The following is a 27,100-nucleotide window of genomic DNA, read 5'->3' as shown; positions in this document are numbered from 1 at the left end:
AGTTATAATACGTTTCTTTTTTCATTTAAAATTAATTAATTTTATAAATTTCAATTCGTAATACAACAATTGTTTGTGAAATCCGATATCCCTATTCCCCAAAGATAATTTGAATATTTTAAATAGCCAATCGTTATAGTATTTCTCGATTTCTTTCTCGGTCCTCGAGACAGCTTCGAGCAGCTTTTATCGATGAAAGCGTCAATTAAAAGCTCTTTAGTGTATCCACGAAGAAACGATACGATAGACGCGATTCGAATTCAACGTGGAAATATTTTTCTATATTATTTTTTTTTCTTTCAAACGAATAAGTATCTGCGAAAAGAAGAAAAAAAATACTCGTCTCGTTTCTCGTGAATAATTGAAATACAGAAAAATATATAAAAATGTGATAGAAATAATAAAAATTTATATAATATATATATATATATAATATTTGTGAAAAATCTTCCCCTTTTTATATATACTCGAGTAAAAGAGAGATGAATTAGTTGTCGAAAAAATAAAATCTCCGTATAAAATGGAACTTCGAGAAATAAACGGTAAAGTAAAACAAAATGAAAATATTCGATTATCCTCCATCTGGTTGAAGCTGGAAAAGGATGATCATTTCATTCGTGTATAGTAGTAATAGTAGTAGTAGTAATAGTAGTAGTAGTGGTTTTAAAGGTGAGATGAGATGAGATGAGATGAAGTGAGGTAAGGTGTTAGACGAGACGAAGTGTGTTGGTGAGAAGAGGAGAAAAGTTTGCAGAGGTTGTAGAGAAGAAGAGGAGGATGGAGGATTACCGTACAGTAGAAAAGAGAGCCAATCTTACGGCAATCCCATAAACACCGTTGAAAATCTTTCACACGTTTCGAAAAGCAGCAGCTTGCACGTTTGAATTCGAATACTTTCTACAAGTATACACATATACATACTATGGTGGTGTACATTTAAAAGTAACTCCATTTCCACTTTGAATTTTAACCGAATGCATTGCCCAAGACAAACTGGCCAACTTTAAACGATCAATTTTTCTTTAACTTTACTCGAATAATGATTCCAAGTGTTGAAAGGAAAAAAGAAAAAAGAAACGAAAAAAAACATTGTGAAATTGTGTTTGTTAGTATCCGCGCGTATGCATAAAATAAAGCATTGAAAATTTTTGATTTAGAACACATACACATACACACTATATACATGCATATATTATATTTATATGTGACAAACGAACGAACGAATTGAATAATTCATACAAAATCTCCCTATACTCACTTTACATATTTGATAAGAGCGTGTCGCGCTAGTGGAGCCGGCAAGAAAGTCCCGTTTATGCAGGATAAGTCGCCTTTTAGATTATCCTCGTTGAACGTATTGCTAGTAGTAGTAGTAGTAGTAGTAGTAGTTGTGCTACTCGTACTAGTTAAAGGGACGATTGGTTGATCATGTAACCGAGATGGGGAAGTGAATTTTGGACGATCCTGACGTAGTTTTAAGCTTGACGTCATGTAAGCGTTATAATCCTTCATTGTTCTTGCAAGTACCTCGTTTTCAAGGTCAAGTATTGGTAAATCTTCCTCCGTACGAGAATAACCTAACATTTTGTCAGCATCGTAACGAGAATTACCGAATCTTGCTCTGTCATCCACGGGAATCTCGTTGGATATTTTATTTTTATCATCGTAAAATGATGTCTCTCGATGATTAGTCGAACTGCTAAGAACTCGATCGTTTAAATTGATCATACCTGTCGTATTAATTATAATTTATAAGAGAAAATATTCTGGCATTATTAATTAATCGAGGATAAGGTACGAATGCAGGGTACTCCTTTTAATTTGTTTCTTAAATTATTATACATAAAAAAAGAAAAAACACGTTCTAAAGATATATTATTTATGAAAGTGAATATAAATAAATTGAACGTGTCAATCGTCATCGTTAAAAAAAGAAAGTTGTCAATATTCAATACATACGATAACAAAATTATTCCTATCTCATATTTCGTAACCTATCTTCGAACCCTCTCCTCCTGTTCGAAAGAGAAAAAAAATGTATTAACAAACTAAATATATACCCGATCTAGCGATCTCCTTTTCCAGCTGTTTGGAAAGTTCTCTCTCAACATTTTCGGCATATACATCCCGACGAGGTAAAACTTGGGTTAAACTTTTTTTCTCCCCAGCTATCGTCGCAGTCGTCATTGGTGGAGCACGAAGATTGGAAGGACCGCCGGTGCTCGAATCGAAACTCTCGAAATTGCTTGAATCCTGTCCCAAAATGCTGACGTTTTTAACGTTAAAAAACGTCGAACCGATGTTCGTAGAATTGTTGAAGAGTTGGTCGCGTTCGTTGGGATCGTTCGGTCGTTTCTTAAACTTCGTAGCTCGTCTCTCATCGTCGTCCTTTCTATCCTCGTTTTGCCTGGACCTTTTTCTACCTCTACCAGCACCACCACCACCACCACCACCACCACCACCACCACCTCTTTTCCTATCCCTATTCTTCCGTCTTCTTCGTCGTTCTGCACGAAACTTTCTCGTTTGCGAGTACCTCGACTTTTTCGACGACGATGATGATGATGACGACAACGACGACGACGACGACGACGACGATGACAAGACAGACGAATCCAAGTTTAATTTTTCTAAACTCGTTTGTGATATTCTTCCGCTACCTTTTATCTCGTTCTCACGAACTTCCGTATCAACGTTATACAATGGATTATTATTTCGCGAATTATCTTTCATTCGACGATTTTTCTTACGCGTTCTTGTCTTATCGTTGTTAATATTAGTTGTTCTTCGTCTTTCTCCGAGTAACGTCGTCGTCGTTGTCGCTGAAATTTTGTCATTTAAATAATTCATATTAAAATAAAAACGATAAGTTCTTTTTTTTTTTTTTATACTCGAGCACGGAATAAATTTTGCTAACGCACGATTATTTATCTATCGTTAATACTTATGCAATATAATTTGAAGATATTAATAATTGAACAAATTTATTTTTTTGTTTCTTTTCGCAAACCCAATTAATATTATTTCCAATTCTTTATATATTTTCTTTCATTGACAAATTTTTCAAATAATTCGTAACTCTTTATTCTAAAAAATAAACATAACAAAATCATACTTTTCTTTTCCTATCAATGCTACCGTATCAATTATTATTACACCCAATTCTCAAAATCATTCCTACGTTTATCTGCATAATTTAATCCGTATATAAAAATTACGAGGCATTTAACGGGATTAACAAAAAAAGAAACAATTTAATCGGGAGCCCGCGTTTATCGATTGAAAAACTTTCGAGAAATTGAAAAATAGAAAGAGGAAAAAAGGAAAGAAAGAAAAAAAAAAACAGAAAACAGAACAGAGAAGGAGGGAAAACTGAAGAAGACCAAAAAAAGAAAAAAAGAGAAGAAAAATAGAAAAAAAAGAAAAAAAGAAATAAAGTAGTAAAGTAAAGAGACTCTCTTCTTCTTTACTCACTCGTATTCAGAGTCTGGCGAAGGAAGGAAGCTCTCGGACGAAGCTCTTCCTCCACCTCCTCCGATGGATGAAGACCGACGTTTTTATTTTCTCCGTTTAACCGGGACAGGGCATCCTTCTTCTCCTCGTCCTTCTCATCCTTCGACGTTCCCTCCAAGGAGAGGCCCCTTGTATTCTCTTCGAGCATCTTCTCCCCATCGAGAGACACGTCCCAGCTAATGGACAACATAGCCTACCGTTTTTCTCTCCTCCTCAAACTTACCATCCTTTTTCATCTCCTCTTCCTACCCCTTTCCCACCCATAACCCCCCCTACCTCTCACCTATCTTCCCTCTTCCTCCCTCAATTTCTTACACACATTTTTTTTCTTCCTCTTCCTCACTCCTCTCTTCCCCACCCTCTTACCCCTCACCTATCTTTCCTGTTTCTTACCCTTCCTTTCTTTTTCTCTCTCTCTCTCTCTCTTTCTAGCTTTATCTATCCATCTATCTTTGTCTTTCTTACTGTCTCTATTTTTTTTTTTTGTTCTTTTTTTATTCTTTTTACTCGTATTATTTTGTTCCTTCCTTCTTTTCTATATATACCAACAACAAAGTCTAGACCGTTTCCTCTCGAACGCGTTCACAACATCGGTCGTCCACCGCATAAATCGACACTTTTATTTCCCCCATACCACCTGTCCACTAACTTGCCCCCCCCAACCCCGCCCTTCTCAACCTCACCCCATCTCATCTCGTCCCATCCCATCCAGTCTACTTATTCTATTCGCTTCGATGCTTTTACGCTTCGTTTCCAGATTTATCTTTAATCGTTTCTTAGTAACGCGACCATCCATATATTTATATCTGACTAGGAACGACGTTCAATAGTTTTTTCTTTTTCTTTTTTTTTTTCGACGAAGTTTGAAACAACTACGTAACAAGAAAATAATCTTCGAAGTATTTTTTTTGGGTCGTACTTTTTCCTAACGGCAAGTTGATAACACGTGAAAATGATTTAAACAACGATCGATGCTATTTGAATAAAGCTTATACTTATCGTTTTATCATTTGTTACGAGACTTTTTGATATTTTTTTTCTTTTCTTTTTTTTTACAGTAGCACGCCTGTCGCGTTCTATTTTTGTATAGAAACACGTTGCGTTCGAATGATAATTTTACTTGCTACGCGAGTAAGTTGATTTATTTTCTTTATTTCTTTTTCATTTTTTCTTTTTTTTTTTTTTTTTTTTTTTAAGGTATTTTAATATCAACTTCCATACACCCTTCGTGTTCGTTAATTTTAGATTTACTAAGGTAATATATTTTCTCAAAAGTTTCATTTATAATATGCAAAGAGACTCAAAGTATATTTTACCATATTTTATCTTAATTAATGAATTCGAATAAAAATTACAAAAATGATGAGAGAAGAAAAGAAAAAGAAAAAGAAAAAAAAGAAGCAGTATCAAGTTGTTCTCATCTTTCTTCAAAGTTTTCAAGCTTAATATAACGAAATTATAAATATTATTCTCATAATATTTTTAAACGCGAATTAAAAAAAGATTTCATAATAATTTTCAGTAGGAAAGAAATCGTAATAAAATTCTATTAATAAATTCGGCCTTCTTTTCAGTATCTCTACCTTTTTTTTAATAGACCATTAATAAAATGCATTTCAATACGAAACGATAAAAGAATTTGTTTCGTAGTATTTCAAGTAGAAGAACCAACGATAGAGTCGCACTCCAAGACCATTGACACATTGTCTCTTATCTCACGATTACTTCTTTTACATTATTTCTTCAAAACATCGATCGAAGTTCAAAGTATATTACGAACCTTTACAAATTACACGAACGAACAATATTAACATTTTTGCAAATACTTTTTTACCAATGAATTGTCGTATACAAAAAAAAAAAAAGAAAAAAATTAACTATCTATCAAATATATATATTGTAAAAATAGAAACAAAAATCAATGAAAAATCGATTGGAATAAAGGTTCGTTTTGTTCGTTAAATTGAAAAATAATGAATTTGTAAGCTGATCGAGAGAGGTTTACCAGTCGCGAACATAACTATAATAATAATCCATTACATAGTTACTTGAATCGTCGTTCGTCGAGACGTTCATTGTCACGCAGAAGATCCATCCTCCTTGCGATACTTTTACTTCCAAATGATCCACGTGGTTCAGCATTCTGACAATATCCTGTTAAAAATTAAATACAAAATTATTAGATCAAAACTTTCTCTCAAATATTTTCCATTTAACTCGAGCCCTGGATCTAAACTCTATCACTATCATAAACTGATACACGTACCATACATGTAATTATACTAAACTAATTTTTAATGAATTTTCTTTATCCATTCCACTTCCAGGAATTGCTATAATTTTACTTAAATTTTTACAACTCTTAAATTTAATTACGGGATCCCCCAAAGCACTGATATAAATAATTATTCATGTATTATTAAGTATATTCTAAATATAAATTAACAAAAAAAAAGAACTAATATACAATACAAAAGAAAAGAAAAAGAAATAGAAATACTTTTTTTTTTCCTTCCCAATTAAATTTAATTAACTCGAATAACGAATTGAATCAATCTACATTTCTAACTTCTCTTACCAACTCGATCAGATAATATTCATTTTTTTTATCTTCTTCTTCTTCTTTTCCATAGAAATTCAACGTGATTCATCATATACCAACCATTGGTTTCATTAAATTTCATTAAATTTCAATAAAATCTTGAATGCGAGAGTTCGCCCACGCCATTCCCAATGCGCGACAAAGTTTAATCCAAGTCAAAAGTTACTTTCAACCAATTCCACGTCCCTTTTTATCAAAGAAAAAAGTAAAGGGTGGAGGATACAAGAGTGAGAAAGAGAAAGAAAATAAGAAGAAGGAAGAAGTTGGGGTCTATCTTCTCTCGCATTTCGTTTTCTCCTCTACTCGAAAGTCAATGCAACATCGTTGGGGGTTACTTCGCGATCTCGGTTTTAAAGTGGTTGATGGTGGTACGCGTGGTGGTGTGTGGTGCACGTGCGCGAACATCCCTAGGATTCACTTCCTACGCTTTTCGAGTACGATATTGAACTTTTTACTATTCCCCTTAAAAGCCGAGCAGAAAGCGGAAAGCGAAGGTTCGGGACAAAAACAAGAATGAAAGTTTTCACGAAGAGAGAAACAAAAAGGGAATAAGAGAAAAGATTAGAAGTAACTTTGCATCTATATATATATTATATTATATATTTATTCAATAATAAATTGAGAGAGCATTTCATTGAATTTCTTTATATCCTTTTTAATATTGTAATATATATATATTAATATTTAATAGAATATTTTTTTTCTACCCGAACTATTCGATGTTATTAGACGACAAATAGTTTGGAAAGTAAAAAAAAAAAAAACAAAAAAAAGAGAATCGAAATTTTTCTTCATAGCATAGATTTTTATTAATACATTTTTTGTTGTTGTTATTGTTGTTGTTTTATTTTTGTATCTTTCAACTATACGCGATACATATGCATGTATGTATATTATTTTTTACGATTAAAAAAAAAGAGCAATTTCTTCCAAAAGCGGTGATATTTTTTGTCCTTTATTTTTTTTTTTTGTTTTTCCTTTTATATTTTAAACGACAAAATATACGCGAGGTCGATAAAAATGTTCGGAAAATTTTTTTCGTCGTGTTCATAACTTTTTTCAAAATAATTCGCGAAATATTTTCGAACGAAAGATTCGACGACGTTCGTTCGATCGAACGAACGAACGAACGAACGAACTAACGAACGTTTACGAACCGGATACGAAGCGTGTACGGTGTAAATTAGTATGAAATAGCCATATTGAGGTAGAACAAACTAATCGACTAATAACGAGTGGGTATGGTTTCGGATCGTAGAGCAGTTCAATATCGCGTGACGGTTTCTCGGGTGTCGAATTTCTACAGAAAGAGACAGACACGAATAGAGAAGGGCAAAGGCAAACAGACAGACAAACAGACAGACAGACGGAGAGAGAGAGAGAAAGAGAGAATTGGTAGACACAAGGGATGGCTTTTCCGATTGGCGTAACCCACCATTAAAAAAAACATTTTCAATTTTCCACAGTAAATCTAGTACCGATCGCACGCGTTATATCACAAAGGACAAGGTTATCGACGTTTTAATGACATTTCGATATAAAACGAATTGAATTTTGATTGAACATACAAAAAAATACTTGTCAATTTCGTTACGTACACGTATGTAATATGTCTACGCATTTCTGTCTGTGTATGTGTGTGTGGGGGAGAGAGAGGGTACGTATCTATCGTGTTGTATTTATTATACATATGTAAACGCGCGTGTATGTAATTTACGTAAACGTCCTATTTTTTGAAATCGATTTGAATATCGCGGTAACGTTCATCGAAACGTTTCGCTTTAATCTTCGCGGGTTAATACTCGATTAACATCACAGCACACACATACCGTGATATCACATCGATGCATATAATCTTTCGAATAAAAACAAACGTACAAACAAAAAAAATAAAAAAAAAAAAAAAGAATACAAATCCAACGAATTCGGGTCGATCGTGTCGTGCCCGAAAATGGGACACTCGTTCGGATTTTGTAAATAATCCCTTAGTAACGATCCCCTTTTTTTGTTTTTTAAGCCACTAAACTAAATCTATGAACGATTAGGAGAAAGAGAGAGAGAGAAAAAAGTAAACAAGATAATATAAAAGGTGAACGAATAATTAATGTGCAATTTAATGATATTTTTATTGATTTTAACTTTATCGTTAACAAGTGCTCGTACACTTATGTTTGTATTTTTTGATATCATTATTACAAATTTTGAAACGTGCTAGTAGATTGATTAAAATTTATTCTTAAATTCATCTTGTGTGCGTGTGTGTAGACAATATAATATGCCCAATAACAATTATGAATCAACTTAACAATTAAAACACGCAATCGAACTAAATATCTCAAAGATAGGAAGAAAATAAATTGAGAAGAAAAAGAAATAAATAAGGAGAGAAGGAAAATGAAAATTAATTAAAGTTACCGAAAAAACTTTAAGAGTATGTGCTTGTGTGTGCGTTTGTTCGAAAATAGTTAATTAAGGATCAATCAAAAGGAACAAACAATGGGACGAACGGTCTTTACTTTCTTTATTCATACGTACAAGAGAGAAAGAGAGAAGAAGAGAAAGAGAAAGAACGATAGTAGGATGCTCTAGGAATGGCAATCAATGGACTGTAAGAAAACTTCAAGGACAAAGTTTTGATCGGGGTTAGGGGGGTGGTTAGAAGGGGGTTGAGACTGAGAGAGGCTGAGCTATTTAGGGTTGAACTGGAAAACTCATCGAAATTTTCAATGAGCCTTTTGTCGTGAATTTTCATTTAACCAGCCTTTTCTACTTTCTATTTTGTTTTGTTTTCTTTTGTTTCATTTTATTTCACATCGAATAAAATATTTCTTTATTACTATCGTCAATATGTAATCGAAATACTTTAACGAAGAATATATATTTGCGAAAGAGAGAAAAAAAAGGGTTGAGAATAGTAGAAAGAAAGAAAGAAAGAAAAGAAAAGGGAGAGAAGGTCGAATGGATTTCCTCAACTTCACCAACCTACTACATTCTCTTCTATCCACGAAAGAAGATAAAAGTAAAAAGAAAAGAAAAGAAAAGAGTATCCAAGGGAAGGAAGAGAAGAACATTTCATTTTCTCGCAGTCCGATATTACTGGTGGCATTAGGATGCCACGTTTGAATGAAATACACATAGGACACACATGTATACACGTATACTGGGTGAGTCAATAAGAATTACTATCTAAAATAATTCCTTACGTATTTGTTGTATTCAAAAAAGTAAAAAGCGAAAAGTTTGAATGAACTACGTTACATTATATATCGTACTCGTCGCATAAATCCTATTTGAAAAGAAAGCAATCAAAAAACAACACACGACAAAATTAATTTATTATTTATTAGTTGAAAACATTTATTTGTAATTTATAATTAAAAAACATTTTGTGAATCCAACCACTTAAGAATAGTAACGATTCACCCTATATATATATCAAATTTTTCTGTATATAGAAGTGTTTTGTTATGTGTTAGTTAGTTCAAAAAATTGGTTTTAGTTTAGTTTTTGTTATAAAGTTAGAATATATTGAGATAGAGTATATAAGAGGTGTTAAATATTTTGTATAGGAAGCCCTCCAAACCCGAAAGGGACGGAGTATAAATAAATAAATAAATAAATAAATATATTAAATTTTTCTTGTTGGGGGTTCACGAAAAAATTGTCGACCCTCCCACATGCATACATATATATATTAGTGTTAAAAACATTTATTTATAATTTATAATTAAAAACATTTTTTGGATCCAACCAATTTAGAATAGTAATGATTCACCCCGTATATATCCAACTTTTTGCCTATATCTCTTTATCTATTTATCCATCTTTGTCTCTCTCTCTCTCTCTCTCTCTCTCTCTCTCTCTCTCTCTCTTTCTCAATCTTTCTTCACCAAGAGTACTTTTATCACTTTGTAACGATCGTAGTTTAACGCTGACAGACGGGTCCATCGAACTAGTAGATAATTCTCTTGCTGAGAAGATGATGGTACCCTGCTTCCTGCTTCTTGTCTCTTCGATTTCTTCGATAGAACCGACGCAAACATTCCTTCGTTCGTTCGTTCGTTCGTTCGTTCGTTCGTTTGTTGCATGCTCTCGATATGTCACGCAAATTAAATCCACGCGATAGCAATAAAAAGTTTATAAGCATTTATCTTTACCAACGTGTATCATCATCATCATCATCATCATCATCATCGATCATCGTGATGATCGTTCCTCCTCCTTCAACTGCGTCATCAAATTTTCCAATTCATTTATCCGTAAACGATATTACAAATTGCATCGCGCTACGACGATTAAATTATTTTCTAACGATTTTTTTTGTTGCGTTTACGCTCGTTTAAAATGAATTATATTCATTGGATCAATATGTTTATAATAATTAATTGGTCGGTATTTTTTAATTAAAATAATTAGTCAATATTTTGAACGAATGTAAAAGTATTTGTGTTTAATCGAATATAAATATTGAATACCATAATCTGTCATATTGAATAAACAAAATGTGTTATTTGATATTTAATTATTTGATAATTAATGATTATCGAAGACAATATTTATATATCGTATAATTATTGACCATTTATCGTCAAAGAAAATACTTAAAAAGTAATTTTAATAAAATCACTGAGTAAATAAAGTATATAAGTATTGAAAAAATAGGTAATTGTGAATTGTTTCAACGAAGTACCCTTTAAAACTAATAAACGTTAAATTCATCATCGTTTCCACGTTATCGCTTTGAGTGCTAATTCGACATCGTTATGAGAGTCTCGCCAATTAATTGCTGCATTTTTCTTCTATCGATTTGTTTCACTTTTAAATACCCGGCAATCGTCGACGTAACAACGACAACTACCATGCAATCCCTTTAATTTTATATATATATATGTGTGTGTGTGTATGTATGTAAGTGTGCCCGAGCAGGTCGTGTATATGTTTTTCTTTTAACTTTATTTTTTACCCTCACTCTAACAAGCAACGAGTACTTTTCTATCGGAGAGCACAATTCGATTAACGATGGTTTTTTACGATACAATTTATGAAATAGGATTTTTATTTTTATTTTTATTTTTAAATAAACGATCAAATCGAAATATCGTACACGTTGGAACATAAAATAAATATACGTCAACGATGATTGCGAATCTCGACAATTAAAAAAAAAAAAAAAATATATATATATATTCGTAGAATATAAATATTGGATAGATCAGGGGGAAAAATGTCGGAATTTCTAATAATTTATATTTAAATAAAGCAAAATTGTCATATATATTATATCGGCACACACAAAAAATTATAGATATTTTATACATTTTTTACAATAAATAACGGAATACGGTATTATTTTTATTTGTCAATTTTTTCATATTTCATATGTAAATAAAGGAAGAATGCATTAATAAAAAAAAAAGAAAAAATAGTAATAAATTTTAGTATTACGTATCTGACAAAAATAAAATAGGTATACATATTTTTTATATTAAAAATTCTTTACTCATTATAACCACGACTCACCTTAAACAAAACGAAATGAAGTTTAACTTCTTGACGAAACGGTATTTTTAATTTTAATATAAAAAAAAAAAAAAAAGTATATTTCAAAAGAGATCGAATGCATAAAGAAAAAAAAGAAGAAAAAAAAAACAGAAAAAAGATGACATTCTCGATGCACAACGGTATCGTCGACTAACGGCCGCGTGATTTAAACGCCGCCGGAGGATGTGGTGCACCACACGAAGCAGCAATGCTACTATGGTGTGGAGGGGGGGGAAGAACGTTCGATAAAGTTATGAATTACGATGCACATCGAGACTCCAAGCAAAAGGCATTTCCCTCGTTGAACGTGTGGTATAAAAGGTAGTATAGGGTCAAGCCTTGGTGCAACCTTTCCTCTAACTTATTTTCTAACAGACCGCCATTCAGTATGATAAACGTTTGAGATTTAACGTAGCAACCTAGGAAAAAAGAATAACCAATAAGAAAAAAGAAAATAAAAATGTAAAGGAATAAGAAATGTATTCGAGATCGATGAAAATCGATCGATCGATCGATATTTTCGAATTATTCTTCCGTTCAGTTTCAGTCAGCGATCCTAACAACGAGAGAATCTTCTGTTCGTATTTACAAAAAGAAGACGAAAAATATAAAAAAAAAAAAAAAAAACAAGAAAAAAAAAGCGCTTAGTCGCGATTTTTCCAATTTTTCCAATTTTTAAATCTCCTCTCTCTCTCCCTCTCTCTCTCTCTCTCTCTCTCTCTCTCTCCCTGTGGTGTTTTTTTGCTCACGTAGACAAATTTTTTTCTTTCCTCTAGCACCACACGAATCGATATCTCTCTCTCTCTCTCCCTCTCTTTTGTTATTCAAACGAGACTACTCGTAATCTTCTTTTTATCCCTCGTAACGACGACGACAGAGAGATAAAAACGAAGAAGACGAAGAAGACGAAGAAGAAGACGACGACGACGACGACGACGATCTCTTCCTTCCGACTTGGTAATCCTCCTGAAAGCGAGTTTTCTAAAACTCGAACAGAAAAAAAAAAGAAAAAAAAAAAGGGGGGGAAGAAGAGAAGGTGGAAAAAGAAAAAGAACAAGAAAAAAGAAGAGGAAGAAGAAAAGGTGCGGGGAAGATGGCGGGGGGGGGGAGGAAGTAAAAAGCTTGATAGAGGAGGGTAAGACTTGCAAGCGTGACGTTTCATTGAAATTTCACGATGAAACTTTTTTGAGTAGGCGAACGCGAGTAGATAGATACTCCTTCCACGCGATACTTAGCTGCCACGCTATGTGAGAAAGCAAAAAAAAAAAAAAATAAGACGAAGAAGTAGACGTAGAAGAAAAAGAAAAAATATACTCTCGGAACCGCGAAAGAAGAAGAAGAAGAAAAAGAAGAAGAGCAAAGTCTATAAACGAACGAACATGCGATAAAACTTTCATTTCGAATCATTCGAGTATCTTATTCTCATCCTAAATCCATCACTATGATTTCAAAATTATTCTTTCATTCGTATCCATTCATACTAACGCTAAACTTTTTACACGATGTCTATTATTATTTTTACCAGTCTTATATTTTTTTTTCCTTTTTTTTCCTCAAACATATATTTTAAATGAGTCAAGTTATACGTAGAAATTAAGCAATCCTTAAAATGATTAAAACCGTAATACCACCTTAAGCTTACAATTATTATTTTATATATACTATCCTTATTAAATAAATCATATTAAAAAGAAATTGCGAAATAACATAAATTTTAAAAAAATACGTGGTATTAATATTTAACTAATATTTGTGTTTTTTAATTGAAATCTTTAAAAAGTATATTTAAACTAATTATACAATGTTAAACGATATCCGGCGTACGTACACACAGGTAATCAGATGGATGCCGGATATATCCGACGCTAGTACTGAAAAGATTAAGGATTGATCAAATTGTAATGTACATTTCTTTTTTCCTTTTCTTTACTTTATAATCGAAAATTGTTCATATGCATTAAATGTCTAATGACAATACGTTAAGGTTTTATGCGATTTACTTTTCACGTTGTTGTCTATTTTAACGAAAGCCGATACGGATAATGTTAAACCCCTCTTTGAAAGTCGCCCAACGTAATTTACGAGTCGTGATGGGAAAATGGCGAAGGAAGAGGAAAAAAAGACACTCTCTTACTCTCTCTCTCTTTCTTTCATTTCATCATTAAGAGAAAGTAGTACGTTCATCCTCAGAGACTAACTCATCCCCCATAATTCCCATACCCTTAACCCCATACCCTCTTATCGTCTCATAAATTACATTTCTTTTATCACCAGTCCTCCAAACGGAATCAACGTTCTTTCATAATCTCGACATCGATCCGGCTCTAAGACTTCAAAAGTCTTTCATTCTCAAAGCCCTTTCTTCTTCCCATTCTTTTCGAGATATTAAAATAAAAGTTTTACAAAAAAAATGCTTTCGATTTGTTTGATCAATATTCTGTAAAATAAACAATCAATACGTATACATAAATATATTTTGTAATATAAATAATAATTTTGTCAGTATATATATATATATGACATTAATATGCACCATGATTGCATATTATAATACAAAGTATTATATGTATTATATATATTATTATTATATTTTAAATACTTTAATCGTTTATAAATATAATCAAAATTAAATATAACAAAATGTTAACGCGAAAAAAATATTTAAAAAATAATCCAATATATAAATATTAGAGAATAAAACAAAATAATAGAAAAAAAAAAGAAAAAAAAGAAGATAAGAAAATAAGAGTGAAAGAGAGAGTGTGAGAGAGAGAGAGAGAGAGAGAGAGAGATGAGGGATAATAGAAAGAGTAAAAGGTAAAAGTAACTTCCGGCTATGAGCTTATACGCGAAGAGAAGAAGTGTCCTCCGCCTCTTTTGGATTTTCAACGAGAAATCTAATTAACAGTGCTCTATCTTCGCCCCGTGAAAGAACGACGACTAACATAAGAGGAGAGGCTAACCTTTTCCTAGAGGTTCCTCTCTCTCTCACTCTCTCTCTCTCTCTCTCACTCTCTCTCTCAATCTCCCTACGACTAAAGTCTCCATTCAGCCAAGGATTCTTTGCCCTACCTTCAGTCGCTTTAAGGCCACAGTAATTTCTCCTAGATAAAGCCCAAATCTCTCTCTCTCCCTCTCTCATTCACTCACTCACCCTCTACGTCTTCTATATACTCTTTTACTCTTCCTTTTTTTCTTTGTTTTTTTCTTTCCTTACTTCCTTCCACCCTGCTTCATTTCTTTGTTTCCTTATTTCTTTATTTCTACTAAATCCGTACACCCTCTTCGACGTCTCTTTTAAAATTAAACTCAAAACTCAATCGTCTTTACACTTTCAAGTCCCATACTCATTTCTCTCTCTCTCTCTCTCTCTCTCTCGATCTCACTTTATCTGTCCGTTGCCTTTATCTACGTGAATTTCTTCCTTATTTCTCTCCTTTTCTATTTCTTCTTAACATCTTACTATCTTTCTTCTTTCTTTTTTTATTTCTTTTTATTTTTTTTCTATCATTTTATTTGATCTTCGCGGAGAAGAATTCAACCTCTGGGACAGACGAAAGAAGTAACGAAAATACGAAGAAACTTTTACCTTTGGAAGGGAAGATGGAAGTTTTCCTAACAGTTGGAAGGATCCGCTACCCTTGAACTATTCCTAAAGACTGTGAGAATAGTTCAACTCTTAAGAATCAGCTCGAGAGAGTGATTTAGAGTGACTTTCTTTTAATACCACAAAAGTATTATTACTCTTTACTCATTCTAGATAAAGAAAATTATCTTCGGTAAATTGTAATTTTCTTTTTGTTTGTTTTTGTTCAATCTTACAATTTAGAAAAAAAAACGAAAAGAAATAGGAGTTAATCGTATTCCCCTTTATATCCCTTGACAATCGACAATTATCCGTATAATTATGGTTTCCATACTAACGCTACGAATATAAGATAAAGGATAAGGATAGGGAAAAATAGAAAGGGTTAGAATCAAGAGGGAAGGAGAAGGAGATTAAAGAGAAGGCGGACGTGGAGTTTCCAGTTTATAGTTCGAAGCGAGTTTCGAGTACTTAAAGTCCTACGAAGTAGCACAACATTGTGGAGACTTCCTGCTACCTCATGCTTACAACCATACTCCCGCTAGCATCACGACCACTACCTACCACCACCCTCACCCTCAAACAACCACTCTGTTTCTCATTTTTTTCTTTTTTCTACCCTGTACAAGTAAATACGTATAATTAAGATGCAACTTTTCCTTTTAAACAAACGTAATATAAATTTTTCAAACTATATAACACTCTATAAAACGAAATTGATAACATTCGGTAATTATTTTTTCTCGACAAATTGTTTATACTTATTTTTTTCATCTTTTATTTTATTTTATTTTATTTTATTTTATTTTTTTTTTTTTATTTAAATTAACGAACTCGAAGTTTGAAGATAAAGATAAAGAGAAAGAGAAAGAGAAAGAGAGATCTAGATGGTAGTCTAGTTTCGAGCATGTGGTTGAATATAAGAAAAGAAAAGAACTATTTCGGGAGGAAGACGATTAAACCGGCCAACAAAGCTTCGCTGTTGGCGATAGAAAGTAATTCGTTCTGTTTCTATGTTGTTAAATGTAATAGAAAGATAGCGAGAGAAAAGGAAAGAAAGAAAGAAAGAGATAAAATACAATGTGAATATAAGATACATATAACATACACGTATTCATGTACAGACCGTCCCAAAAGTCGATTTATCGAGGAAAATAAAAACGATAAAACAAAAGATCAATATTATTGATTTGTTCAATAAAAAAATTGCAACACAATTTTTTTATTGTTCATTTCAAATACTGAATCTCTAATAAAAATATTGTTAAAAAAAAAAAGTTGTAAGCTTATGTGTGAAAGGATTCGAAACGTCTGTTAAAAAAATTGATATAATTTTATCAAATAGGTAAAGTGACTTTTAAAACATCCTGTACATATGTACAAATGTATAGACAAAAGTTTATTGGTTTCTGGTTTACACAAGGGATGGGGGGGCGAGGGAGAGGTAAGGGGAAGAGAAAAGAGTAAAACTAAGGAATTTGGTTGGAAAAGTTTAATTAAACTCGATAGGAAAGGACGTGTATGGTGGGCTCTAAGTTGACATCGATGCTTAACATCAACACGAGTAGTAGCTAGAGTTTGGGTATACAGTTCGATTCAGTGTATTTACTGACCAAGACTACCAATCTACTAAGCTGCTCGACAATCGGTAATACGATTAATCTATCCTTCGTCAATGTCTTAGGTTAGAAACGCAACGGGAGCTTTGGTTCGTTCGTGGTGTCACATCGATTTAGACAAGGTTCGATACCACCTCATACATAGAGGAACCATCGAACAAACTTCGACACGGTCTACACTATAACTTCCTTACCCTTTAAAACTTTAAGTAATGATTCAATAATTCTAAGGTACATACCTATGCATGTACGTATATATATATATATATATGCACGTATGTATGCATGGATCCTTAGTCCCTTCTGGTATCGATCAGAGTCGAGTTTCTGTTCGTCGTTAATTTAATCCACCATACTATCAGAAAAAAGTAATTATTCTTTTAATCCGTGAAATTTATAATTATCTTTAATCCATCCAGATCGATATTTAGTATCCACTTACGTGGTTCTAATGCTTATTTCACTTCTTCTTTTCTTTTTTTTTTTCTTTTTTTTTTCAATAAATGATCAGTATTCTTTTATGCGTTTTCTTTTTTCTTGTTCTTTTTGTTCGATCTTGCTCGATTATTTGATATAAAAATTAACATGACCTACATCGAACAAGGAATTTAATTATGTCGTCTTGGATAATCCTACTGATAGAGGCTTATACTTATAACGAGTCGACGTTGATAAGGTCACGTTATTTTCGTTGTCAGATAGAAAACGTGTCTAAAATACCAACGAATGAAAAGAAAAAGAGAGATAAAGATGAAATAATTTATCAAACATCATCCTGGCCAACCTAAACTCACTCAACGATTCATATTTGTCCAGCTTCGCGATGATTATTTTTAACTGGTGAGGAAGAAAAATTTTCAAGTGGGAGAAAAATGACGTAAAATATATTCTATTTAAACATAGTTTATCTCTATGGATTAATCCTATTTTGTTGTCTCGACACGAAATACTACTACAAAATCGTGCCAATCAAATTCACGAACTTACCGCGAATTGTAAAACTTTTCGGTGTTTTGTTACGGTTATGAAAAAAAAAAAAGAAAAAACAATTAAAAAAAAATAATAATAAAAGACGTTTGTTTCGTCAAAAGTGACGACGACTATCCACGAGCACGAACATTTTTGACGTGGGTGCGAAATTGTCGCACCATCAACACACGAAGAACACAATGTGCGTCCGTTCAACGTTTGTTCGATGGAACAGAATACAGGAAAAAAGGGAAAAAAATTTGGTTAGAAACCAACCTCTCCCCTACGTACGAAAGCCCATTATTTCGTCCATTTTAATTTACAGCTTTCCACCCGAATCGGAGATTCGTTTACGATGCATCGAAAAGAATAGCAGGAAAAAGAACAAAGAGAGAGAGAGAGAGAGAGAGAGAGAAAGAGAGAAAAAGAAATGAAAAAGAAAAAAGAAAAAAAAAAACAAATAAACACAAAAAGAAAATAAACGAACGAATTAAAATGACAAATTGAAAACAAACAGGTAACATCATATTCAATAGAGTTTAATTTACGAGAGAGGATACACATTGTATATGAGTATGTAAATATCTACTTATACGAGCGTTTTCAATTTCAATTGATTTCCATTGACAAGAAACAGAATGGAAAAAATTAATTCAACTCTTTCCCCCTTTCCTCCTATAACCAAATTTTTCTTTCATCCAATCCGAGATGAAAAAATGTTTCGGACAAAAGTTAAATTTGCTTTCTTTTGTATAGAATACGTTGCCATTATGAACGAAAATATAATTTCCTGTATATAAAATAGAAAAAAAAAAGAAAAAAACAAAAAAAATTTGATCTAAAAATGATCGTGAGATATTTTTCGCTAAAAATTGAAAATAAAAGAAAAAATATAAAAACAAACAATAAGCGCGAGATAAAAATTAAATTGTATTGTAATCCTACGTATCGCGCGAACATACATATTATTATATAATATTTCGTTGTTATATGCAACTTATATAAATTTGAAATACACACACACACAAGAGTTGAAATTAATAACAATTCTTTCCATTTTTTTTATTATACAATCCGCATGCGTTATTTTAGAAAATCATAAACGCTTAAAAATAAAAGAAAAAAAAGAGCAGAAAAATCAAAGGATTCTCTCCTCGTGTGGCTAATATTGTTTCGCCGATGGGAAACAAGCGCTATCGGCACTGCGAACGTGGAACAACCATTATAAATCAATTCCTCTTTCGTCCGACGCCGCTTATCGTACGGACAATCTGTCAGAAGCTTGACAGGTACGCTTGAAAATAAAACGAGGAAAAACGTAGAGAGAGAGAGAGAGAGAGAGAGAGAGAGAGAAAAAAAAAACGAAACAAACAAAAAATAGAGTACGAAATAGAGGGTGAAAGAGAGAGATGGATAGGGTATGATGCGAACCTGGTACCATGAATAAGATAAATACGCGAAGATAGATTTTGGTTAAACAAATGAACGGAAATCATTCCTCTTTGTTATCTTGATGCAATTGAAATATAATAAAAACTAATAAAAAATATACGAAAAAGAATTTATTGAAAATAAATTATAACGTATAATCATGATTTTTAAATAACAACGTTAAATACCTGGTGCAAAAAAAAAAAAAGAAATAAATGAAATTACTATACATCATCATATATCACCCAGGATTATATATATAATATATATATATATATAAATATAGATATATATCTATTTATATAGGTTGGAGTAGAAGAAAAATTTTTATATCCATCTAAAGAATAAAATTGAATTTGTTTTTCATTTTAAACAAGGTGATAGATGGAATCCAATTAATTATTATTCCGAGTAAATATTAAATTAAATCTGTCTCTTCGCACCTAACCTGTATGGATATTTGCAATTCTAAATGAAAATAAGTAGATATCAAACTTACTATATATAGAAAGAGAGAAAGAAAGAGAGAGAGAGAGAGAGTAAGAGAAAGAGATGGATAAAAAGAACGTGCGAGAGAGAAAGAGAAAAAGGATTCATTTTAAAGCAATGGGGAAGAAGTTCGATCGAGATTCGTGATAGAACGTATCGATTGTAAGCATCCACAGCAGCATCAAATTTACATTGCTAATTTTTCCGACTTTCTCGCTTTTCAAGAACGATTCTTTCGATTCTTCTTTCGATAGTAAAAAAGAAAAAAATAAAAGAGAGAGAAAAAAAGTACATGCAGACGAATGGAAAGAAAAAGAAAGGAAGGAAGGAAAAAAGGAGAAAAAAGATATTATGGGCTAAAAAATAGTGTAGATGGACGACGAAACGAGAACGAAGACATTTTTCTTTGATAAAAGAGCATTACTTCTTTCTTCTAGCCCGAGTTTCGACATGCGAGTCCTATTTTATTTCCCTGATGAAATTTCATTCCTTTCGGAATACCGACTAAGCCAGCTCCTCGCTTGCACGATTTACTACACGAGACTCTTTGAAAAAGTTCAACATTAGACGAAGAAAGTCATCGATCGATTTTTATTTCGTCTCACTTCATCAAAATATCAGAATATTCATTTTTCCATATCTTTTTTTATTTTTATTTCTGATATTTTCAAGACAATGTATATACATATATACAATAGAACAAAAAATCTATCACTTATCGGTTTAATCTTTAATTTAATATTATAATATTCGTGTTGATTAATATTTTTGTTCATCGAAAGGCATCAAAATAATTTCAAGAAAACATTAAAAAAAAAAAAGAATCTACATTTTTTATAATGGTAAGAGAACATTCTACGTAAAAAGATAAGAAACGAGGGAAGAGGGAGCAGAGGGAAAAAATATCAAATAACTTTTATCCGAATAATTTTTTTCATCCTGATAAAAAATGAATCTAAAGTGAATTAAAATTCTAACGAAAAGTAATGCACTCTTTCTACCTCTTCCTCTATTTCACTCATATTTATTCTAACCAATTTATCTCGTACCAGATTAAAAAAGAAACGAAAAAAAAGAAAAATAGAAGAAAAATCCAAAAAACGAAATACATATTACGATTCCGTGCGTGTTCGTGAAAAACCCCCTGCAATGAAAGGAAAAGGATGAAAGGTTGGAAAATGAAAAGACGTTGTGTCGTGAAACGACAAAAATATCAAAAGAGTGAGAAAGAGAGAGAGAGAGAGAAAACGACAGAGAGCAATACAAGAAGAAAGAAAGAGACGGTCAAACACGAATTTCTTGTACGTAGCCTCGGGTAATACCTATATACTTCTAACGTTACCTTTTATATAATACATATATATATATACATATATAAAAATGTTGATTTTCTATGTCACCGAATCACACATCCAACTTCTCTATATTCTTCGAGGCTCTTCTCGAACGTCCGTCGTTTCCTTTCCCATTTGCATTTCCCTCACTTTTATCCACAATCTACCTAGACCCCTTCCCCCACCCTCTTGTCCCTTATTCCGCTCTTAACCCATCCACCCTCAAACCCATTCTCCTCTCTTCTTCTTGCCCTTCCACGAAGCATAAGGATACTGGTAATCCAAAATCCAATCTCCGATGTTTATTCCCCTCGAAGGGGATCCGTAAGGATGACTGAAAAGTAAAAGGGTAAGGGGTGGTGAAAGGTGAAGTGAGGAAGAACGTCTTTACTTCCGTTCTTGCTCTTTCTTCCTCTTTTACTTCCTCTTCAGTTCTGATTTAAAATCGCTGAAGGGATGATGACTCGAGCAATGAAATGAAAACGAAGGAGGAAACTTATTCGAAGGTAATGGATGGATATTTGTTTATTTGTCGAATGCTCGAAAAGAGATTTCGATACTTTCTTCGGCATTTCGATGATAAAGAAATGTCAACGAATTGGAAAATTGACTGTGCGTGAAATAATTATTTAAGAATGAATAAAAATGTTTACGAGAAAATATTGATTATGGTTGTATTTAAAGGCAACGTTAATTTCTTCGAATATTATTCGCAGATATTTCTGGACTTGTAAAAATAGATTACAATGAATTACGAATGACTCTACGGTTATAAACAGATAAATATAATTAAATAATTATTTGAGCAAGAAAGGAGAGATGAACAAATATACGAGTATAAAAAATTGTTGATCAAATTAATTTTCCATATTTCATACATTTAGATAATAATTATTTGTAAAATATTATCAAATTAAATTAGCAATCATTCATGATTTGCATTAGACGAATATATCATAAATGAAAGATTTTCCAAACATCATGGATGAATCTAACATTTTGTTCTTGTTTGAATGTAGCGTCTGGATTAATTTGCATAAGAGATGAGAGGCTTTACATGCGAGAAATCCTAGCGCATGTGATTAAGGTCATTATTTGAGATTTGAAAAAGGGTTGAAAAAAAGAAATTAGAAAAATCCCCGAAACTTTTAAAATCGAGAGGAAAGTTAATCAGAATTATCCGCTCACACTCGGCTTAATATAATCGAAATATTTCATATTCTCTCAACAAGGGCACGGCAATCATGTGTAACACATGATACATTTTTTAAAATGATATTCGTCATACAGATTAAATATTAATTAATGTTATTTATCGTGCGTTATATATATTTCATTTACAATTATTTATTATATTACTTGGGTAATAATGTTGATTTTTAATAAAATAAAAACGTTTGCAAATAAGAGAAACTTAACACGCTCTATAATACAAATGCACCCTTTCTTTTGGTTACATTTCCTATAAAATTAATATAGCATATTCTAGAAAAATTAAAAAAAAAAAAAAAAACAAGAAAAATAAAGTGAAACATACTCCCTCGTGGGCCACTACAAGTGTGCAAAGTTTGAAAAAAATTAGAGATTGCACATGATTGCTGTGCCCTTGTCAGTCATAAACGTTCGAATATATAATCTTATATGTACATATACATATAACATATTTAATATATACACATATAAGGATATATTTAAGCGTTCCCCCGATATTTTCCTTACAGAGAAATGGCATGAACGTTCGTGATGCATCGGTGCATACCTAAACTGCATAAAATAGCTACTATCATATACGTTCATAGTCCAATGTGCGACGAAATATTCAACTAGCAAAGCTTCACGTAAAATTTCGCTCGAGTGCGATTTCGCGCCCGTATTACGTCTATCGAAAAGTAACCGAGTAGAAAAATCAAACAGACCGTGCCATCTTATCGTCACTTTGTTTCCAATACATACACGCTGTCCCATATGAAATTTTCAATGCAATTATCTCCCGTAGAAAGAAATTTGTCAACGAAATTTTTTCAGAATCTACTTTATTTCACAGAGAACATGATTATGATGGTAACAAGTATAATGATTATTTTTTTACGATAATTAATGATCATGATTAATCTTGACAAATCAATATTTTCTTAATTCGAAAGTTAATAGTATATTTATTTTATGGAAATAAATATGTATATTAATGTGAATGCGGATATAGAAAAAATCATTAACAATAGAAATATTTTGGTCATTATAATAATTCTATTAAAAAACTTGAAAAATGAAATAAAACCAAATGCAATTACGTTCATGTCTTGGGTGAAACGTAATCCGTGGACTACTCTCTCGAGGATTCTCACGTTAATGAAATTCTTGAAAGCATTGTCTGTATCGTATAGAAAAGTCTGCTCTAAAGACAAACGTAAATTAATACTAAAGAATGAAAAATGTTGAAAAAAAAAATTAGTTCTGTATACATCATTTTTGCTCTATTGTTCATAGTAAAAAATATATATCTTACTCACAATTAGGCACGAATATTGTATTCTTTACGTTTAAAAAATAAGCAAAATAATTATAAGGAAATATTAAAAACTTATGTTCGCTACATGTTAGCTAGGAAAAACTTTGGATACATTTGCAACAATTAAAGTTAACACGAAACGTACGAAACAACACGCGACCACTAACAGGGATCTGTTTATTCGTGTATTTATTATTCAGCGTGCATATGAAGCTCATACTGAAAGCTCTACGAAAACTGCTAAACTTTTCTCGTTTAACGGATACCTACTTCACCGTTAATTCGAAGTTACAAGTTAAAAAAAAAAAAAATTAAAAGAGCAATATTTTCATTCTACAAAGGAAAATCGAACGTATCAACGAACAGTAAGAATAATCAATACGTAGTAATTAGTGGAACCATCAACGTAAAATATCTCGTCGGTTAAACTAATCGTTAACTTTTATGACACAATCAACTGGATATTCAAAAAAATAAATAGTACTTTTTGACAAATTAAACGACTCGCATAGAAAAAAATCTTACCAAACGAACGAATCACATGATTTTCTGATCTCCGAACAAATATGGACATGAAGATAATAAAAGATGATTTTCACGTTGATGAATAAGGACGACGATAATTAACAACTTTGAAAGTATAATCGTTAAGTTGAATCAAGTTGAAATTATAAGCACAAATCGACCTATAAAATTTTTATGATTTTATAACCTAATGACTTAACAACAGCATTGAGGTATTTATAAATGAAAATAAAAGAAAGGTTCTTCTTCTCATCAATTGTAATTGCTTTTTTCTTGCTTTCTTCTTGTCATGATCACTATCACCAATCGTTCAAATTTGAAACGCTAGACACGCGTAATTTCGAAAATAATAAGAAAAATAAAACCATGGTATCTTGGTTAATCGTTGATGAAAGATACTCACCGATTGGTAGAAGGATACCAATGACAAAGGATAGAACACAGAGGATCTTTTTTAATCTGAAACTTCTCCGATCGCACATGGCGCGCAATTAACCGCCTGTTATCGTCGTCCGTTTTCAAACGCTCGAGCCGTATCGCACGACAACTCGCGTGACTCTGAGTGTTCGTCGTTTAGATTTCAAGTTTGAATCTCGGCCGATCTCACTCCCTCTTTCTCGGATGCATCTCAGTTACTCCGACTTCGAGTCTGGCAGCCATGCGCGTCGCAGCATCCAAACGCGGATCCAGTACGAGAAAGCGCCTGCACAACATCTACCATCTCGACATGCATTCTATATAGATCTAACGCCACCTATGATCTTCCCAATTAATGCTCTACTTATCCACAGAAAGTGAATAAAAGATTACTATTTTTTGCAGGTATCTATATTACCTACATGTTCTACTTTTGTAATGTAGTTGATAAGGGTAAAGCACTAAAGCGTGTAGGATAATACTACGCTATTTCGATTTAATGAAGATAAAAAATGAAAATTTTTGTTAAAGGTATCTATCTTATCGGCACAATTAACTTTATCGATAAAAAACAGATTATAAAGTTCCTAATACATCATTCTAAAAAAAAATTATTCATGTGCTCGGCAATAATTGATTTCAATAATTATCTTCGGTTTGATTAAGCATCGGAGGAATTTAAAATTTCTTAACTCACTCGTTATCAACTGTTATAACATACATATGTGCGATAACTCAAACACATTTCTACTTCACAGCAAGTATTAAAATAATATAAAAAAAAAAATCGATTAAAATAAAAATAATAATAAATACTTACAATGCATTACATTAACTGCTAGAATCTATCCGTCGCGAATGAGTTTGTCTTCTTGTTCATTTATTTATAATATCGAAATATCGATATATCAAAATTAATCACGATTAGATAAACTAAATACGAAGCAATGCATGTAAGATATTTATTACATGCTTTTCTGGACGAAATCGAGTAAATTAATGCTCGATTTCACCATTACTAAACGCGAACAAAACACGTAATAAAAAAGATAGTGCATTAATTAATTGCATTCATAATTAATTGAATTGAACCGGTGAGACAAGAAAACCTATCCTGAACTAATATAAAATAAACAATACAATATAATATACAATTTTCATGAGTAACTCCTAGAAAGGAATTACTCATGTGCTCGTCACTAATTTATTGGAATAATTACAACCAGTAACTCGTGCCGATTAGGACCTTTCATCCTCGACATGATTGAGCACCGGAGGGACTTTAAATTTTTTGACTCACTGCATAAGAAGTTCTACGATGGCTCTAAAACACTCCTATTTTGCAGCAAGTATTGCAGTCTGACGATCGAAGAGTTCCTCGATTTGGTATTGAAGAAGATCCATCGAAGATCCATCGAAGATCCATCGATGATCCATCGAAGAATTCATCTCACATCTTTGATAATGTAGGAAGTCCGTTGTCATATCTGTAAAATAAAAGAGAACATAACGATAAGTTATTTGCATTAAAATCCAAAATCATATAAAATAAAATCGAATAAAATGTAAATAAAAAAAGGATACTTACAATGCATTCCAATGGGATGMAACTCAATTGCACCATGGCGATGCACCTCGCGTGAATCTAATGACGCGGTATAAACGAAAATAAGAAACTATAGATGAGTTTCTTATCGCGAAACCGGAATTAAATTATACGACGAACAACACTGAATCTAACTCGCGTTTGATTTTAATTTGTTTTACGCCCGTTCACTGACTCTACAACTAAATCAAAGACTGCTTTGCACACAATCTATTGAAACAAACAAATTTCACACTTTATTTTAATCCCGAACGAGTTGAATTTAAAATCTTCATTGATGCACTGACTCTAATACGCGAACAGTCTGTGCGACTGTTTAAAGATAAAAATACAACTTTACTCGAACAAACTCTAATGCAATTACACTGCATTGATCGCAGTTAATATAATATATAAATCTCAAAAATAGTTCGCGAACGCGACGGAATTGAAATTAACGAACGAACGTGCTTCTAATCCGAGATTTTAATTTTATTTAAACGATCAAACACTCCCGTATATTGCTTCGAGCACGATTGCAATGCATGGACACTTGCAGCATTTCACAAACACAATTCACAAACACTTTCAACGCTGTAATATTCCCATGATTATCTGAAACAGAAATAAAAACAAAATTATGAATATCATTGTTGTAAGAAAAAATTATTATAATTATTGAGAAAGTGTTTAAAATAAAAATTGACTTACGTTTATTCTTCAGTGATGAATGCACGATGGATATCCTATCCTTAAGGTGACGATGAGCACACGTTTAAACCGAATGAAAGAAACTTACGGAGTTTCTGTACCCGATAAAACGRAACTTTTACATACGGCGTACAACACTGACTTTACTTTCCGAYTYTTTKATATTTTWTTTTATCGATGCAACACACGAGTACTTCATTGCCTACGCGCTCGATTGCAATGATGTTCTGAAACAGAAAAAGAAAAAGAACAATTAATGTCATCGTCGT

General features: G+C 32.2%; 1 protein-coding gene across 2 annotated transcripts in view; it reads right to left on the bottom strand.

Moving 5' to 3' along the window:
• Positions 1-24,775, bottom strand: part of LOC106784018 — a 60,716-nt gene extending 35,941 nt beyond the window's left edge. The window contains exons 1-5 of one of the 2 annotated variants that reach the window (XM_014743094.1): positions 24,522-24,775; positions 5,562-5,667; positions 3,475-3,689; positions 2,061-2,822; positions 1,259-1,730 (exon numbers count right to left, since the gene is read on the bottom strand). In XM_014743094.1, coding sequence (XP_014598580.1) covers positions 1,259-1,730; positions 2,061-2,822; positions 3,475-3,689; positions 5,562-5,667; positions 24,522-24,600 — 1,634 coding nt within the window. In that variant the 5' untranslated portion in view covers positions 24,601-24,775. The remainder of the gene's footprint in view (positions 1-1,258; positions 1,731-2,060; positions 2,823-3,474; positions 3,690-5,561; positions 5,668-24,521) is intronic. The other variant, XM_014743095.1, reaches the window with a different exon arrangement.
• Positions 24,776-27,100: the final 2,325 nt, after the last annotated feature.

This window comes from Polistes canadensis, unplaced genomic scaffold (genome assembly GCF_001313835.1).
Source record: "Polistes canadensis isolate GaletaPanama2010 unplaced genomic scaffold, ASM131383v1 scaffold_28, whole genome shotgun sequence".
Taxonomy (NCBI): domain Eukaryota; kingdom Metazoa; phylum Arthropoda; class Insecta; order Hymenoptera; family Vespidae; genus Polistes; species Polistes canadensis.
This window is presented reverse-complemented; position numbering and strand designations above follow the sequence as displayed.